At 55.5% G+C, this 16,633-nt stretch overlaps 1 protein-coding gene across 2 annotated transcripts; it reads left to right on the top strand.

Annotated features, from left to right (window-relative positions):
• The first annotated feature begins 1,628 nt into the window (after positions 1 to 1,628).
• On the top strand, positions 1,629 to 6,686 carry PTMA (prothymosin alpha). Of its 2 annotated transcripts, none has more exons than XM_068544220.1 (5): positions 1,629 to 1,874; positions 4,684 to 4,755; positions 5,012 to 5,105; positions 5,610 to 5,683; positions 5,961 to 6,686. In XM_068544220.1, the coding sequence occupies exons 1-5, from the start codon at positions 1,830 to 1,832 to the stop codon at positions 6,006 to 6,008; spliced, it is 333 nt and encodes a 110-aa protein (XP_068400321.1). In that variant the 5' UTR covers positions 1,629 to 1,829; the 3' UTR covers positions 6,009 to 6,686. The 2 variants fall into 2 exon arrangements, with proteins under 2 accessions (XP_068400321.1, XP_068400320.1); XM_068544219.1 differs by having other exon boundaries at positions 5,009 to 5,105.
• Positions 6,687 to 16,633: the final 9,947 nt, after the last annotated feature.

The following is a 16,633-nucleotide window of genomic DNA, read 5'->3' as shown; positions in this document are numbered from 1 at the left end:
GATAAGGGGGTCTCGCGGTGGGAATGGGGCCAGTTGGCCCCTGACCTAAGAAAACCATGAAGGGCGACCCACTCAGCCTCTCCTCTCGCCCCCGACTTCAAGCACTGCAGGACTTGGCATCCGTCCTTCCTCCATAATACCAGACTCCGGGTTTTCTCCATTCCCAAATCAGCGGCCCCAAGAGACAGACAGCGGAACCTGCCAATGGCAGGACGCAAAGCGTCAACTTTGTGTTCGCCCGCCACTCTCAGCCAGTGTGCACTCGCTTCTCCCGAGTCCCGCCTTCCGTGTCGGGCGCCCCCTTCTGGCAACACGGGGATGAACCCTATCTGTCGCCATCTTGTGTGTGGCACAGGTAGTTTCCTGGAACGTCTTTCCACTTATTCTAATCTTTCCTCCCACACAGCTGGTTTCTTAGTTCGACAGCCAAGTGCGATGGTGATAAGGAGAGTGTCGCCGACGGTTTTCAGATCGTCTGAGTGGGTTGGGTCGCCACGTCACGCCAGGCTTGCCGAGTCCAACGCCATCTTGAGTGTGGCTTCTTAATGGTTCCCTTCTTCGGGCTCCGCGTGTTCCCTAAATGGCGCCCCAAACTTCATGGAGCCCCCAAGGACTAGATCAACTGGCCTAAGGGACGATTATTATCCCTCGAATAACCCCGCAAAGAATAAGTTCATCTGCCCTTGGCAGAGTCTTAAGTGGGGTGGGAGAGCGATAGACTCGAAGGCCGGGCCCTGGAAGGATCCCAGTAGCTGTCGCGACGGCACTGAACGCTCGGGGCAGGCGCAAACCAGAAACCTAAAGTGCGGGGACCGTTGTGTGGTGCGACGCCCGCGGGCTGTCCTGTTCGAGGGCAGAGCCTACACAGGCCCTCGAGTCCCCTCGATGCACGAATCCCCGAGGGTGCGTGCTTGGCACGGAACCCACTCGTCGGCTGGCTTAGGCGGCAGACGCCGGGGCTGGGAGTGGCGACGGGGTCACCTCCCCAGACTCCGGGCGCCGGGAGCTGGGCAGAGGGGGTGGACGTGGTAGAAGACGGGACGCCCCAAGTACGCGGGTCTTAGCCTCACGCCCTCATCGCTCGTCGTGGGGCTTCCGCCGACTTGCGCTGGGACAGCTCATGGTGGGATGTGCCAAGGCGCTGGGGGTGGGCATACGGGCAATGTGCAGGGCACCGCCCGGGGCGAGCACAGCCCAGCACCCGGCCTTCCCCTCCCCCTCGCTGGCAGCCGTCGTGTGGGCCGGCAGCCGCCTCCTCTTTCCTCCCCCCCCTTCTTCCGAGCAAGCGCGGGGAGGGGTGAGGACCGGGGGCTGGGCGCGCAGCTTTGCCGCGCTTTGGCTTTCTGCGTCAGCAGCCCCAAGCAAAACAGCGGCGGGAGCGCGCGCCCCGAGCGCGAGCGCGCGCCCCTCCCCCACGGCGTTGGTGCCGAGGAGACCCAGCAAACCCAGGCCTTGAATGACAGTACGGCCGGCGACTGCGCAGCGCGGGACGCACGAAGGCACTGCCGCTTTAAGCACGCTTGCCCATTGTTCGGAATCGAGCCAATGAGTGAGCGCCCGCTCCCTGCTCTAAGCCAATAGCATTCGGGCAAGGGAGGCCGAGCGCCGCCCACTAATCTATATTAAAGGTTCTGGCGCCGCGTGAGTTCTCCACTGGCTGCTCTGAAAAGCCATCTTTGCATTGTTCCCGTGTCCGTCTCACCGCTCGCCGCAGCCACCTCCGCCGCGCGCCTCCTCCGCCGCCGCGGACTCCGGCAGCTTTATCGCCAGAGTCGTCGAACTCCCGCTTTCTTTTTAATCCGTGCATCGGATCACCGGCGTGCCCCATCATGTCAGACGCGGCCGTGGACACCAGCTCCGAAATCACCACCAAGGTGAGGTTAGACGCCGCCCGCCCCTTTGGGGTTCGCGCGCCGCCACCACCGGAGCGGTGTTTGGCGCGCGGCACCTGGGTACCCCGAGCCCGCTGTTGCTCCCTTCTGCTGGGAGCCCGCCCGCCCCCAGCCTAGGCCCCCAGGCAGCCCACTCTTTGTGCTTGCGGGGGAGGGGGCGGGAAGCACCGTGGGCAAACGTAATGCCCGTCGGGGAGTGGGCCGGGGGCTGGCGCGGAGGCTGAGAGGCTCGAGGCGAGGCTGCTCCACGGCTCTCGAAACTTGTTTGTGACTCGTCTGAGTGGCGGCGGGAGGATAGGGGCCGGGCTGGGGGTCGTCGGCCCGCGGGGCGCACGGAAATAACTTTGAAACTCCAGCGCGTTTGGAATCGGAAGTGCTGGGGGGGGCGCGTGTGCGGGCGCAGACCGGCTGCGGGAAGTGGCGGCTCCGCGGCGAGCGCCCGCCGGCGGCGCTGCTCTTTGTTCGGCGCCGGACCGCTGCGTTTCGCGCCTTGTAGTGGGTCCGAGGCGGCTTATCTGGACTAAGCTCTGATAAGGCGGAGTGGGGCGGCGGGCCGGCGGGCCGCTACGTTGGTTGTCTCCGCGGAGGTGTGAAGGTCTTCTCCGCCCTGGGTGCCCTCTGGGAGGTGGGGATGGGCGTCCGGGGTTGGGGGCAGTGTGCCGGGAGCAGCCGCCCAGCTTCAATAATTCTCCAGCAATACCGGGCTTGACTGAGGAGGAGGCGAGCCCACGCGCTGGAGGGGAGGAAACGGAAAGTGAAGGAGCGGCGCGCCGGGGCGATGATGGGCGCCCCCCGCGGCTGCCCGGGGGCACCGTGTTTGCGGCTGCTCCGGAGGCTACGCGGGCGAACAAAAGCTGCGGCCGCGACTGGCTTGTTGCGGGGTCGAACCGGGCACCAGAGGCTGTTGGGGCCCGGTGCTGCGGATTTACTGCTCTCGGTTTTGAGGTCCTGCGCGTTTGGCGCAGCTCCGCTCCTGCGCGCCGCATCGGTCCCGCTGCCTGCCCCGGGGAGTGTCTCCGCCCTCGGCGGGAGCACGGTACTTTCAGGAGGGACCACTTTTTTATCCTTTGGCCCTTGTTCGCGCCTCTGTCGTGCCCCTGCAGGGACGAGCGCGAGTCACCTTGGCGTCTCCTTAACCCCTGTGCCCCTGGCGTCACCTCTGGTTCTTTCCCAGGAGCGACTCCCCCGAAGGAGCGGAGATTGGGACCCGGATCTCCGCAGGGGCTTCCTCCGGTCCCCTCTGGGCCCAGCCGGGGAACTAGTTTGGAGAAGAGGGTCAGCCCTACCCAACGCGGGCTTTCGCTTTCCTCCAAGGTGATTTCCCGTTAAGAGCACTAAAGAGCCTTGTGGAGTGCGTCTCCGACGGCTTCGGGCTGTGGGACTGAAAAGGCCCCGCGGACTTCGGGGCAGCCTCCCGCGGGACTTTGCCCGCCAAATGCAGAGACTTAGATACCGCGCATCTAGGCCTGCGCGGGGAGGCGGCGGGGGCGTCCTGAGGCCGGGGAAGACAGGAGAGCAACTGGCGCGCGCTCGGCGGTGCCAGGGCCGCCCGCGGGCGCCGGGTCTCCGGGGTCAGGGGCGCACTCGGCTGCTCCGGGCCACGTGCTCCGCGCGCGCGGTGCGTGCAGAGGCCCGCGCGCAAAGCCCGCCGGGCGGGGGTGCGCGCCTGCGCGCCGCGACCTCCCCGCCCCCACAGCTCCCCGGGGCTCCGGCCACCAGGGGGCGGGAGCGGGCGGCGCCGGGGTCCGCTGTGGGCTGGACGGGGAGAAGCTGGAGGACGGGGCCGGCAGGTGCCCGGGGGCTCTTCGCAGGACGGCGGCTGAGCGCCCGCCGCTCCCGCGCCATTCGACGCCTGTTTGTGACGGCGGCGGAGTCTGCCGCACTGAAAAAGTTACGGGGCTTCGGAGTGTCCGCGGCGGCGCTGCCTTTTGGAACCCGGGCCGTGGCCGCCTTGCGAGGCGCGGTCCGACGGACACTGAGCTGACCCGCGGACGGGCGAGAGAGGCAGCGGCGGAAATAGGGCGCTGCAGGCGGCGCGCCTGAGTGCCAGAAGGTCTCGCTCGGGCTCAGGAGAGCGTCCCCTGAGCCCGCGCCCATTTCCAGGCATCGGTCTGCCACCTCCTGGGACAGCTGTTGGGTATGGAGGGATTGGTGGGATTCCGGTTCCTTAAGATAAAAAAAAACACAAAACGTGCGCTTGCCAGGTCCTGCGCTACCGCGGGCTTGGAGCTCGAGCTCGGCTGCGGGGCCTCTGGCTGGTGAGGCGGCTTCTCCGGTTTTGCCGGTTAGCTCCCTCCCATTCCCTTCCCAGGCTAGTCCACCCGCGGGAGTCCTCCCGCAGTGTCAGGGCCCTCCCCCCATTGCCTTATTTATTTACGGCACATGCCTGGTGTCTTCCAAGAAGGATTTGTGAGAGGCGGAGCTCCCTCTGGTTGGAAACAAGTACGTGACGAGTGTGTGAGTGAAGTGTTCCCAGGCTCGTCCGCCCGGCCAGACAGGTTTCAGGCTGTGGTGCCACATGGCTCCTTTCGTAAGAAGAAGGAGTAAAGCCGCAGGGGGAACAGCCGTCGTGGGCCCTTTTTTTAAAGTGTGTTTGTTTTTAAGGGTTGAGAAGTAGGTCGAAATCCTGACCATAGACACTCAGTATCCTGTGCTCCGTCCACCTGTAACATTCAGCTTTTAGCTTTGGACATCCAGATCAGCACTGCATCCCTCGTACTTGAAGGCCTGGGCTCCTTTGGCAGCCCTGGGTTGCTCAAAAGACTGACTGGCTTCCTTTTCCGTTTTGAAGGACTTAAAAGAGAAGAAGGAAGTTGTGGAGGAGGCGGAGAATGGGAGAGAGGCACCTGCTAACGGAAATGCTGTGAGTGTCCACCTTGGACATGACCCCGTAGCAGCTCCTGGCTAAGATTTCTTACTTAGACTTTGGGCTTAATCCGGGGCGGGGGGAGGGGGCTGAGGCCTTGGACAGTTATGTGTCAGGATCTCTTGGTGGAGCTTCAGGGGGCGTCTCTTAGGTGGTCTGGTCTGTAGAAGCATTGGGCAGGGTCTGGAAGAAGGGATGGGGCAGAGTGATGTTCTGTCCTCATCTGTAAGCTGGTCTGTTTTCTGTCGAGGAGAACGAGGAAAATGGGGAGCAGGAGGCCGACAATGAGGTAGATGAAGAAGAGGAGGAAGGTGGGGAGGAAGAGGAGGAGGAGGAGGAAGGTGATGGTGAGTAGCTTTGTCTCTTTTTTGGGGGGTACCTTTTTCTGTCTTCTCTAGCAGATGGGGAGGGATTGGGGGCTCCTCGGTGGCAGATCGAATGGACCACCTACGACTGGGCTTGCACCTGCAGAGCCAGCATCTTTTTCCTTGCTTTAGGTTAGTGGTGTGGAGCTGTGCCCCAAACACCATGGTCACACTCCCACTGCAGAGTGCCGTCCACACACTGATCAGTTGGACTGGCTTCTCTGGTTTTTGCTTGCGTCTTCTTTTCTCTGGAGACAAGATGTCTGCGATGGGCAGTGTGGGTACCCTGACTGCCCAGTTTGTCAGGCAGCAGAGAGATCAGGGGCACTCCATCCTGCCAAGACTGTTACTGGGACATTGCCCAAGGAGCTGCAGTTTTCCTGTCCCCCTCCCCGTTTCTGGCTGCCACTGCGTGGGAGAATACCAAGACCTTACCTGGTTGGCTGAGGAAGGCAGAGTGCTTTACCTGAGCTTTATTCTTTCCAGGTGAGGAAGAGGATGGAGATGAAGATGAGGAGGCTGAGGCTGCTACAGGCAAACGGGCAGCTGAAGATGACGAGGTGGGTCTGGTCTGGCTTGATGGGGGGAGAGGGTTGGGATCTGAGGCACTAAAACTGGAGGGGCTGATGGGACTTCAGTAGTTGTAGTTGGCGTGGTGGGTGGTCCCGAGTGGTTCCCTTCTCATCTTGAGCAGGAATAGGAAGGAACATGGGTCCAGCCTCCCAGAGGCCTCTGGGGCTGCTTGTGCCCGTCTTGGCTTTGCCAGCAGGAGCTGAGGCAGTTGGTGGGTGGGCCCGGTGGGTTGAAAAGGGACCTTGACCATCTTTCCCTTCCCAGGATGACGATGTTGACACCAAGAAGCAGAAGACTGATGAGGATGACTAGACAGCAAAAAAGGAAAAGTTAAACTTAAAAGGCCACCGTGACCTATTCACCCTCCACTTCCCGTCTCAGAATCTAAACGTGGTCACCTTCGAGTAGAGAGTCCCGCCTGCCCGCCCGCCCACTGCGGGCAGCGCCACCGCAGATGACACGCGCTCTCCACCACCCAACCAAAACCACAACGCGAATTTGCAACAGGGGAGGAAAAAAGAACCAAAACTTCCAAGGCCCTGCTTTTTTTCTTAAAGTACTTTAAAAAGGAAAATTTGTTTGTATTTTTTATTTACATTTTATATTTTTGTACATATTGTTAGGGGGTCAGCCATTTTTAATGATCTCGGATGACCAAACCAGCCTTCGGAGCGTTCTCTGTCCTACTTCTGACTTTACTTGTGGTGTGACCATGTTCATTATAATCTCAAAGGAGAAAAAAAACCTTGTAAAAAAAGCAAAAACAACAACAAAAAAACAATCTTATTCCGAGCATTCCAGTAACTTTTTTTGTGTATGTACTTAGCTGTACTATAAGTAGTTGGTTTGTATGAGATGGTTAAAAAGGCCAAAGATAAAAGGTTTCTTTTTTTTCCTTTTTTTGTCTATGAAGTTGCTGTTTATTTTTTTTGGCCTGTTTGATGTATGTGTGAAACAATGTTGTCCAACAATAAACCGGAATTTTATTTTGCTGAGTTGTTCTAACAAAGCTGTCTCAAGCCTGGTTTTTCTATTTTGGTTTCTTTTGGTTTCTGTTTTTCTTCTTTTAGTTTCGGGGGCAAGGAGAAGAGGGGAGGATCTTGAACTCTGGCCCAGCTGTCCTTCCTGGGGACAGTGGATTTGAGGACACCAGTTGGGTGGGAGATGTGCCCCTTGGGCAGCAGGGTCTGGTGGGTGGCCCTGCTAGTCTAAGACTGAGCTGCAGTTGCCTGCTGGGACGTGGTGGGAGCACTGGGGCTATGGGCTGGAAGGGGAGCCGCTTACCAGGTTGGTCCCTTCCTGCTGACTTGTACTGGGAGCCTCTTCTCAGGACCCTGTCATTGGGTGCTGCCATGTTAACCCGGTTGCCCTGGCAGGAGGTGTATACATCTCCAGGCACTCTGGGGGAATGGGCTACAAGGGGGGCTGCCCTCTGTGGAACTAGGGGGTGGGGTGGGGTGTGTGTGTGAGCCCAGGGCCAAAGATCCCAAAGATGTCACCTCCCAGTGTGGGCACCTGGTAGCTGTGCCCTTCACCTCAAAGGCCTCACTGGATTTTCCGGGCCACAGAATGGCTCCCCCTGGTGGTGACATGTGGTACCTTCTGGTCCCTTAGGACATATATATGTTCCAGGGCAATAATGCAGCCTTGCCCTCATTTTCCAAACTCTGGCCTCCAGGACAAACAAATACCTTGGTATCTGGGGGAGCGGGGGCAGGGGGCAGCACCCTACCCCTTAAACACAGGGGTGGTAGGTGAGCTGTTTTGATTTTCAGACAGGTGAGCAGTGAGTCAGGAGAGCAAACTGGAGGAAGTGTGACCTCAAACTCAGGCCCTCAGGGAGAGAGGTGACCAGAGCACTCTAAGAAACTTCTGGTGTCCACAGATGAGCTTCATGGGCTGAAGCCCCCTGCAAGCACCCATGGTGTGTGGTATGCCTTCTCTAGGGGTCAGGGAGGGTTGAAACCCCAGGGTTGGGGGAGCCTGGAATTTGCTTTGATTTTAAGGTGGAGATGCTGCAGGACCCACCTCTGCCGGCTGGATGACCCTGGCTGCCTCTTGTCCCTCCTGAATGCACTTTCCTCAGCCTGGAGTACCCGAGTCTGTCCTGCAGGGCCGTCTGTCCTGCAGGCCGGGCTGACTGTGGGCAGAGGACGGGGTAGGGACTCAGAAGCTGCACACTCTCCCTCCTCACCCCTGCCCCCTGACACTGGCCACGTGGCGTTCCTTGCATAGCCTTTGAGCTGGCTGGGGTGCGGGCACACTGCTTTATCTCAGGGGAGAGTCCTTGGGACCCCAGCGCCTCCTGATGGGAGGAGACATTGTGGGGTATTTCATCTACACCCTTCTCCCTCCCTCCCTCCCTCTCAGGCCCCCACCACTTGCATTAAGGAGTCATCTGTCTTCAAGACAAGTTGGTGGGGGGGTGTGAATGGCAGGGAGCAAATGTTAATAACCAGGTATCCATTTACAACTCCTTAAGATGGGCCATTGATACGGGTGCTCTGAGCACAAGGACAAGAGGAACTGACAAAGCAGGGAGGGCTTCCCGGGGGAGGTGGCATCGAAGCTGAGACTGGGTCAGGAGGATGAAAAAAAGATTCGAGGGGGGGTGTTTTTTGTGGGGGAGGAGCAGTGCATGGGCAGCCCTGATTCAGGAGGCCACAGAGGGCGCATGGGCAAAAGGGAGAGGCAGGGACAGGCAATCTGAGCCAGGTACGGAGGTAGGATTTGGGGAAGCATGGAGGTTTTAAATAGGAAAACTCCCTGGGAAGCACTAAAGTGACATCTGCGGAGGTGGTGTTGGGGAGGGGACTGGATTAAGGGAAGGTGCTGGGAAGGAGAGAACCGGGTCATCATGTGGGGTAAAGCGTCTAGACTCAGGGATGAATTAACTGGATGTTTGACGCAGTTCCCACCAAGGATCCCAGGCTCAGGCCTGAGCCCTCTGGCACACCTGAAAGGGGCAAGAACTGAAGGTCTGGCGCCATGTGGTGGCCTCACTGTGTTTGAGGCTGTTGTGTGCACAAGTCTGGAGGGCGGGAGAGAGGCCTGGGCAGGCCAGAGTAACCAAGGCTGAGGTGTGAACACAGTGGGCCAGGGCGAGGGCATAGCCAGAAGAGACAAGCCTAGTCACACCAGGGAGCCCACCAAACTGGGCACAGTCCCTCCCAGTAAGTGACTGCTCCGACACCAGGGCCACCTCTCCCTCTGCCCGGTGCCCGGCCTCCCTTACTCACCAGCCACATCAGCCTCCTTGTGCCCGTGGCAAGCTTGGTCCTCCCTCAGGGCCTTTGCACTTGCTTTTTCCGCTCCAGGAATGCCTGCTCCCAGATTTCTCACTACTTGCTCCGTGTTAGGCCTCAGTACTAACGTTATTTCCCCAGAGAGGCCTTCCCTAGTCCCCAGTTCTCTCCTTGGCCGCACAGCAATTCTCATACAAGCAATGTGAGCTTGTATATTTACCTGTTTGTGTGTTTTTTGGCTGTCCCCCACTGGGGTCAGGGGCCACTTCTTACTCACCAAGTTTTCCTGCACATGGTAAGTATTCTGTCCATTCCATTCATTTGTTCATTCATCCCTCCACTTGCTTATTTACCAAATGATCTGTCTGTGCCAGGCACTGTTCTAGGCTCCAGAGATCTGGAGAGGAGCAGGAGAGACAGAGCAGGACACCTCCTGGTGGCGGGATGGCATTCCACACCTCGTCTCTCCCACACTTGTGGTTTCTGCCAGGCACCCATGTTCTGGGAGGGCCTCACCCTTCACAGGAGCTGGAGCCTGTGGAGTGTGGAGTGAGGATGCAGTGTGGAGGCCCCAGGCTGCCTGTGTCCCCCTGAGCTGTCCCCTAACTGCTGAGTCAAGGCCAGACCAAGGCTTTGGTACCAGGGACCCTCTGACCCTGTGTGCCCATCCCACTTGCCCTGCCAGGCTGGGCTGCTGGCCCCTCGAGGCAAGACCAGATGTTCTTTGTCCTGCTGCCCAGGGCGGCTCGTCCTGCGGATGTTCCCAAGGCCCTAGTGGGGTCCTAGAGGCGGTCTCCAAGGCAGGGGAAGGGGTCTAGGAAGACCACATAACAGATGACATATGGAGCTAGGATCAGGTGTAACCCAGTTTGGAACTATAACCCCCAAACCCCCCAGAAAGGAGGACAGAAGCTTAATTAGCCCTGTCCAGACACAGACATGCAGCCACGTTCGTATGGAGCAAGTAACTGAACTCTGTTGGGCCTCTATCTCCTCCTCTGCAGGAAGGGAATAATAGCATGAGGCATGTGCCATGGCCCAGAGCTGCCTTTCTGAGGGTCTCACGTCTGCGCTGAGCTCCCGGCACCCCCTTTCCCATCTGCACTGCCTCATACCTCCAAAGGTTTGGTCTGGAACAGCCCTTGTTGCCTTCAGCAGAACCCACTTTTCTCTAGTCCGGAGCTTAGTACACCATTTATCACTACCTGGGACCCTCAGGGTCCAGGGTCACCTTGATCCTACTCCTAACGTCCCCTCCAAAGGCAAAGACAGGGCGCCCAAGGAGCCCAAGTTGGAAGATTTATGAGGAACAGGCGCCCTCTGGTGGGCATAGGGAACTGCATGCGGCTTCCCTGCGTTCTGCTCAGTCCCGGAAAGAGCCCTTCAGTGTGGCCCCTGGACCTAGGAAACGCAGCCACAGCAACTCCCAGCCCCCAACAACAAGATCTTCCTCCCTCTCTGTTGCTGGCACCTCAGTCAGACATGAAAGTCAGTGCTCATTTCCCAAGCCTTCCCTCTGGGCAGCTGATGGCCCATCTCAGGGGTCTGGTCCTTCTTTTCCTGGAGGGGAGGCCCCAGGCCTCCCCAGACAGAGCCAGAGCTGAGGCCAGGGTTGGCTCCTGTGGAGCCATGGACCTTCCCAGGCTTCTGGACCCTTGGGCTCCCTCTTGTTTAGTTCTGTTCAGAGGCTTGGTGTGCAGAGCACCCTCCTCGGGCAGGCCCAGCTCTTGGCTGTCTCTGGGCCCTGTGGTAGGACTGCTCGCAGTAGCTGCTGCCCTGAGCGCAGCCTTAGGGCCTTCAGCTGCTTGCAATTGCGGGTGGGGGTCGGGGCTTCCCAGCTGCACTCCCTGAACTCTGAGCTGCCTGCCAGTCTGCCCCAGACCTGAGTGTCAGCATCTGGTGTCGCCTCTCCACAGCTCCACTGCTGGCCCAGGGGCCCAAAGCCCTCCTAGATCCAGTCCTACCAGGGCCCTGATGTCCAGCCTCCTCTGTGGCTTCCTGTGTCCTGGACGCAGGCCAGCCCTGCCTGCCTCAGGGCTGTGGTTCCTGTGGTTCCCTCCTGGCGGAAGCTGCTTCAGGAGGATGAAAACCCTGGTAACAGCTTTACTTGGGGAAGTCCAGTTCTGCAGTGTGGCTGCTTGTCCCTCCCAACCTCAAGCCTTTGAAGGCAAGGGCAGGGCTGTCCTCAGGTACCTCCTCTCCAGAGACCTCAGCCTGGGTCTGGTCTGAGCTCAGAGAGGTGATGAAAGATCAAATTAGGAAATGCAGCTGAAACATTCTAAGGCTGCCTGGGACATTGACCTTGTATACTGGGTGAATGATATGTGCATCATTTATGGAGAAGGCCTAGCAGCCAGTGGCTGGTGTGGATTCCATGAAGTCCTGGGCATAGCCAAGAACCCAGCTTGGAAGGGTGTATGCCCTCATGAGCTCTCCATCAAGCCTGCTGCCCATGGCAACAGGAAGTGCCAGGTGGTCATTTGAGACAAGCTCATTTCACAGGCACCCATGCTGGGGCCCAGCTGTGAGGTTCTTGGCAGGGAGCAGATCCCTTGCAGGAAGCAGATGCTGGTGAGAATTCCAGAAGGTACTGGGGACATCTGTTGTTTTTGCCACCAGCAGCCTTCACCCTTCTGGCAATAATTTCCTGAAACTGTCCAGTTTGCCTCCTGGAGAATTTCCTCCCCCCCAATCTTAAGCCCCACAGGCAGGATGTGACTCAGTCCTGGCCAATCAGTACCTGAAGCCTTCCCACCCACCCCCCCCCCCATGCCTACTGATTGGCTCAGAGCTGGCACACGACCCAAGTTGATCCAATCAGAGTGAGCCCTGAGATTTTTGATTGAGTTGCTGGGAAGGGAACAAACTCGGGCCTGAGCCTTGAACTTAGGCAGCTGAGTGAGAAGCTGAGGCTGCAGCCCACACAGATAGGAGCAGAATTGAGCCAAGAGGAAGAGGAACCCTAAGTTCTGATGACATCGCTTGAGCCCGAGTCCAGCAATGCCTGAAGCTAGAACAATCTCTGGACTTTTTAATTATACAAGTCAGTAAATTTCTTCCCAGCTTGGGCTGGTTCAGAGTGGGTTTTCTGTGGTCTCTGAGTCATACTAGGAAACAGGAGAATACAGGGCTCCAGGTTCCAGTCTCCAAGGCCAACCAGGCCTCCATGAACAAAGACAGCTTGAAGAGGGAGGAGCACATATGTGTGGGGGATCGCTTCTCTGGTGTGGTTTCCAGGTTGAGAGGGAACAGAGGGAGGTGAATCAGCCTCAGAAGAGGCTGTGAAGCTCACTGCCCATCTCTCAGCAGGACTGCAGAGTACTGCCCCACTCATGCCCAGCCAGGGGGAAGGGAGGGCCCAGGATCATCTGAGCTGCCCCTCTTGCATCACCAGCCTGGAGCGCCCCCTTCCCTCATCTCTAACCCCAGTACTCTCTGGTCCTCTGATCTCCCAGGGACTCATTGAACTTCCAGTGTTCCCAGCTGTGCCTCATAGCCAAACAGTCTCATTGAACTAACTCAATTGCTCTGGGAGGCTCCTGGATAAGAGGTGAGACCCGTCATCTTTATGCAGCCTGGTGCCTCCCAACTGTCTCTCTGCCCCAAGTTGTGCCTGAGAGGTGAGATCCCCTGTTTGGAGAAGTGCTGGGCTAAACAGTGTTAAAAGTGTCTTCTTTCCATGGAACTCACTGGGTTTTTAATATAGGAGTCGTCAAGAATAAGGTTTAGCATGCAGCTCATCCCAAGTTTTTTTGACCTGGATTTTTTTCACAGAAAGCCTATTAACATATTGAAGGACGGTCATGTCCAGAAAAAGCTGATCTTGCACAACAAGGACCATCACCAGGGCTCAGGGAATATTTGCTGAACTAAGCAGACTTTGGGAAAGGATTCTTGGGAAGCGGTTCCACAGCCTGGCTCTTAGAGGCCTGCATGAGCCTCACGCAGGCTCCCTCGGCTGCAGGTGGTCAGGTGGTTGGAGGCCCTGTGCTCATGGCAGTGCCCTTTGTCAACACAGCCCAGGAGGTGACTGGTATCAGTAGGTTGAGGGACAGCAAAGGGTGGAAACTGGTACAAACCTTTCTAGAAAGCATTTGACCCTATATATCAAGATTCACAAAATATGTACGTACTTTTCTGACATAGAAATTCAGCTTCAGTGCCATTCTGTATCCTAGGAAAACTTCTACCCCTTCTCACATAGTTATTCTCTGGGTCCTTTTTGCCACTCTCCCTCCAATGTCCCAAGTCTGACTCTTGTGGTTTCCACTGGAGCCCGGGGCCGTGACCTGCTGGATAGCGATGCTGGGCAGTCACCTAGCCTTGAAGGGGCTGAGGAAGGGTGGGTTCCAGTCGCAGGGGGAAGTGACAGTGGCTTCTACAATTCTGACCCCTCTGTCAACATTGTCCCCGGTGAGCTGCTCTACTAGTCAGCCTCGCAGTGAGCGTCTCTCCCCAGGAGAAGCTCATTCCTTTCCTTGGAGACAGTGTGGTCTGAATCCATTTTAAAGAAAGAATATTAACTGATCTTGGCACCAAACGTGTCCCAGTATTAGGTGGGTGGGCTTTCTGTTATTTTCCTGCTCTGCTCGGGGCGCCTGCCAAAATCACCAACAGTGACTTGACTTTTTTTTTGTCTGTGTTGTGTCTTCCTCGCTGCGCGTGGGCTTTCTCTAGTTGCGGCGAGCCGGGGATACTCTTCGTTGTGGTGCGCAGGCTTCTCATTGCGATGGCTTCTCTTGTTGCAGAGCACGGGCCTTAGAGCGAGCGGGCTTCAGTAGTTGTGGCACGTGGGCTTTAGTAGTCGTGACTCGCGGGCTCTAGAGCGCAGACTCAGTAGTTGTGGCGCACGGGCTTAGTTGCTCTGCGGCATGTGGGATCTTCCTGGACCAGGGATCGAATCCATGTCCCCTGCATTGGCAGGAGGATTCTTAACCACTGCACCACCAGGGAAGTCCCTTGACTTTTGAATGGTAGTCTCTTGTTATGCAATGACATTTTTCAGTCGGCACTCCCAGTGGCTACTTGACTCCCCGGGAGGCGGAGGAGGTGTTTGTGGACAGAGGCAAGGTTTTCCTCTGCAAATGATTGTGTGCCTCCTTCAAAACGCCACCAAATCCACAACTGAGCTCCCAGAATTCTGTGCCATAATGATATCATTTGAGCCTGGAAACGCTTGAGGATCACTATGGTCATAAAACCATTTCAATATCATAAAACGTCTACTTTTAAGTAAATGTGAACCCTCCAAGAAAAACCTTAGCCTAATTCTACCAGATGCATTATAGATCGTTGCTGAATACAAGCCAATTAAAAGAGTAATAATCAGTAGACAATCTGCCAGAAGAGATAATGTGGATTACAATTCTGGCCAAGGGTTGGGCCCCAAGTAACCGATACGTATGACCAACAATGTACCATGAAAGAAAACCAATGACTATTATCAGCTTCTGTAATAACACAAAACAGTGAAATGAAATTCCAGTTCTGTAAATAGGTAGACCACTCCAGTTCTGTAAATAGGTAGACCAATCATGTACGACTTGATTATACAGGGGTGTCCTGTGCACCATTCAGAGAGCGTACTGTATAGCTCAAAATACACACTTTAGCCCAACACAAAAGCAATAATTATAACATATATGAAACATTCAAGTGACAATAATCTTGCTTATCCTCTTGTAATTGAGAGGAGTTATTTGGGGGATGATTTGAATAAACCAAGTCACTTATGAAGTCATTCTAAGAAATTTGAGTAAATGCCTTTTTTTTTTTTACTTTGAATACATTTCCTTCAATAAGTGCAAGAATTTAAAAGCATTCCATGGTTGGGGACTTCCCTGGTGGCGCAGTGGTTAAGAATCTGCCTGCCAATGCAGGGGACACGGGTTTGATCCCTGGTCCGGGAAGATTCCACATGCCGCGGAGCAACTAAGCCCATGCACCACAACAACTGAAGCCTGTGCGCCTAGAGCCCGAGCTCCGCAACAAGAGAAACCACCACAATGAGAAGCACGCGCATCGCAACGAAGAGTAGCCTCTGCTCGCTGCAACTAGAGAGAGCCCGCGTGCAGCAACGAAGACCCGACACAGCCAAAAGTAAATAAAATAAAATAAATTAATTAAAAAAAAAATAAAAGCATTCCATGGGGGACTTCCCTGGTGGTCCAGTGGTTAAGACTCTGCGCTCCCAATGCAGGGGCCCTGAGTTCAATCCCTGGTTGGGAACTAAGATCCCGCATGCCACACAGAGCAGCCAAAATAAATAAATAAAATTAAAAAAAAAAAAAGCATTCCATGGAACCAAAGGCTGTCTCAGAGTTCAGAGCTGGGTGGTCAATATGCATTTGATGCTACTGCTGCCCGTGATGTTTGTGTACGTGTGTGTTTCTTTTCTTTTTTTAAAAAATTTTTATTTATTTATTTAATTCATTTGGATGTGCTGGGTCTTAGTTGCGGCATGCATGATCTTCATTGCCGCATGCGGGATCTAGTTCCCTGACCAGGGATTGAACCCAGGCCCCTGAGGTTGGGAGCACAGAAAACCACTGGGAAACCAGGGAAGTCCCTACATGGGTGTTTCTAACCCTCTGAAAGGCATAATTTTAAACTAAGGGCTTTATCAAAGATCCCCGAATGCTCTTTGTTTACAGTAATCTTTGTGTCTCAGCAATATTTTTTCACGGTGCAACTAGGTCAAAACAAATAACTAACAATTCTATTTATTAAGTAGTTAGGTCCAAACAACTTATTAAGTATTTATATCCTAACTTAGTAGCTGTCGTATTATTTTGGAAAAAGAAAAGCCACATAGATTGAAAGAAAAAAATATTTTTATTTCATTTATCATCACAGTGACTTACTAATGGAGTGTGTGTGCCTGTTGGGCACTGCACAGCTTCTCAAACCTGGAATCAGATTGGACACCACTCCCCTCATTTCCTGTTCACGTTGATTTTGAGCAGTGTACGACAGATGTCCCATATCACTGCATTTCCTTTAAAAACTAAAAGATCCTATGGCACCCCTGTGAACTTGCTGCAGTGCCCTGGGGTGCCTCAGTGTATGGCTTGGGAACCAAATATATTTACCAGATTTCTGCTTCTCAGTCCACTGTATTGCATCCCTCAGTTTATTCAAAGCTATAGTTGAAGCTGCTCAGTTTCAGACCAAATAAAAGCACCAAAAAGAACTGCTAAGCCATTTAATGTTTTCACTTTGAGGACCATTTTAACAGTGCATTTTGAATGCTGCAAAACAATTACCAGGTCACTAGCAAGAAATTCTAAAAATAAACTCGACAATACCCAGGAATTGGTGAGCAGATGCACATCCTGGGGCTCTCTCTGGTTGTGATGTGAAGGATAAATCACAAGGGGAGGCCATGCCATCAGCTGGACCGGCCCCAGATGGTTATAGGAACTGCGGCCGGGGTGGTAGGGATGGAGGACACAATGGGGGAGATGGTTATGAAGCTAAGTGAATAGGCCTCTGTCTACTGGATTGCGGGGCAGCCGGCCCTCCCCACTAACCTCTAGGAAGTTCTCATCTTTCCCCCACACCTGGGCAGATGCTTCTATCCAGCCTTTCCATCCAGGCCTGAGGGGTGGAGGAAAGCAAGGACATCAGCACTGGGCCTCTTTGCCCTGCTTCCTCCTCTCCATCCTTCGCAGGGTGGAAGGGGAGGCTGTC

Source organism: Eschrichtius robustus, chromosome 5 (assembly GCF_028021215.1).
Source record: "Eschrichtius robustus isolate mEscRob2 chromosome 5, mEscRob2.pri, whole genome shotgun sequence".
NCBI lineage: Eukaryota > Metazoa > Chordata > Mammalia > Artiodactyla > Eschrichtiidae > Eschrichtius > Eschrichtius robustus.
The sequence above is the reverse complement of the archived record's forward strand: the minus strand, read 5'-3'. Positions and strand labels throughout refer to the sequence as shown.

Coding starts and splice junctions, on each gene's coding strand:
- PTMA (XM_068544219.1), top strand. CDS start 1,830: ATGTCAGACGCGGCCGTGGACACCAGCTCCGAAATCACCACCAAG. Junction 4,756..5,008: donor CACCTGCTAACGGAAATGCT/GTGAGTGTCCAC, acceptor TTTTCTGTCGAG/GAGAACGAGGAAAATGGGGA. Junction 5,106..5,609: donor GGAGGAGGAGGAAGGTGATG/GTGAGTAGCTTT, acceptor TATTCTTTCCAG/GTGAGGAAGAGGATGGAGAT.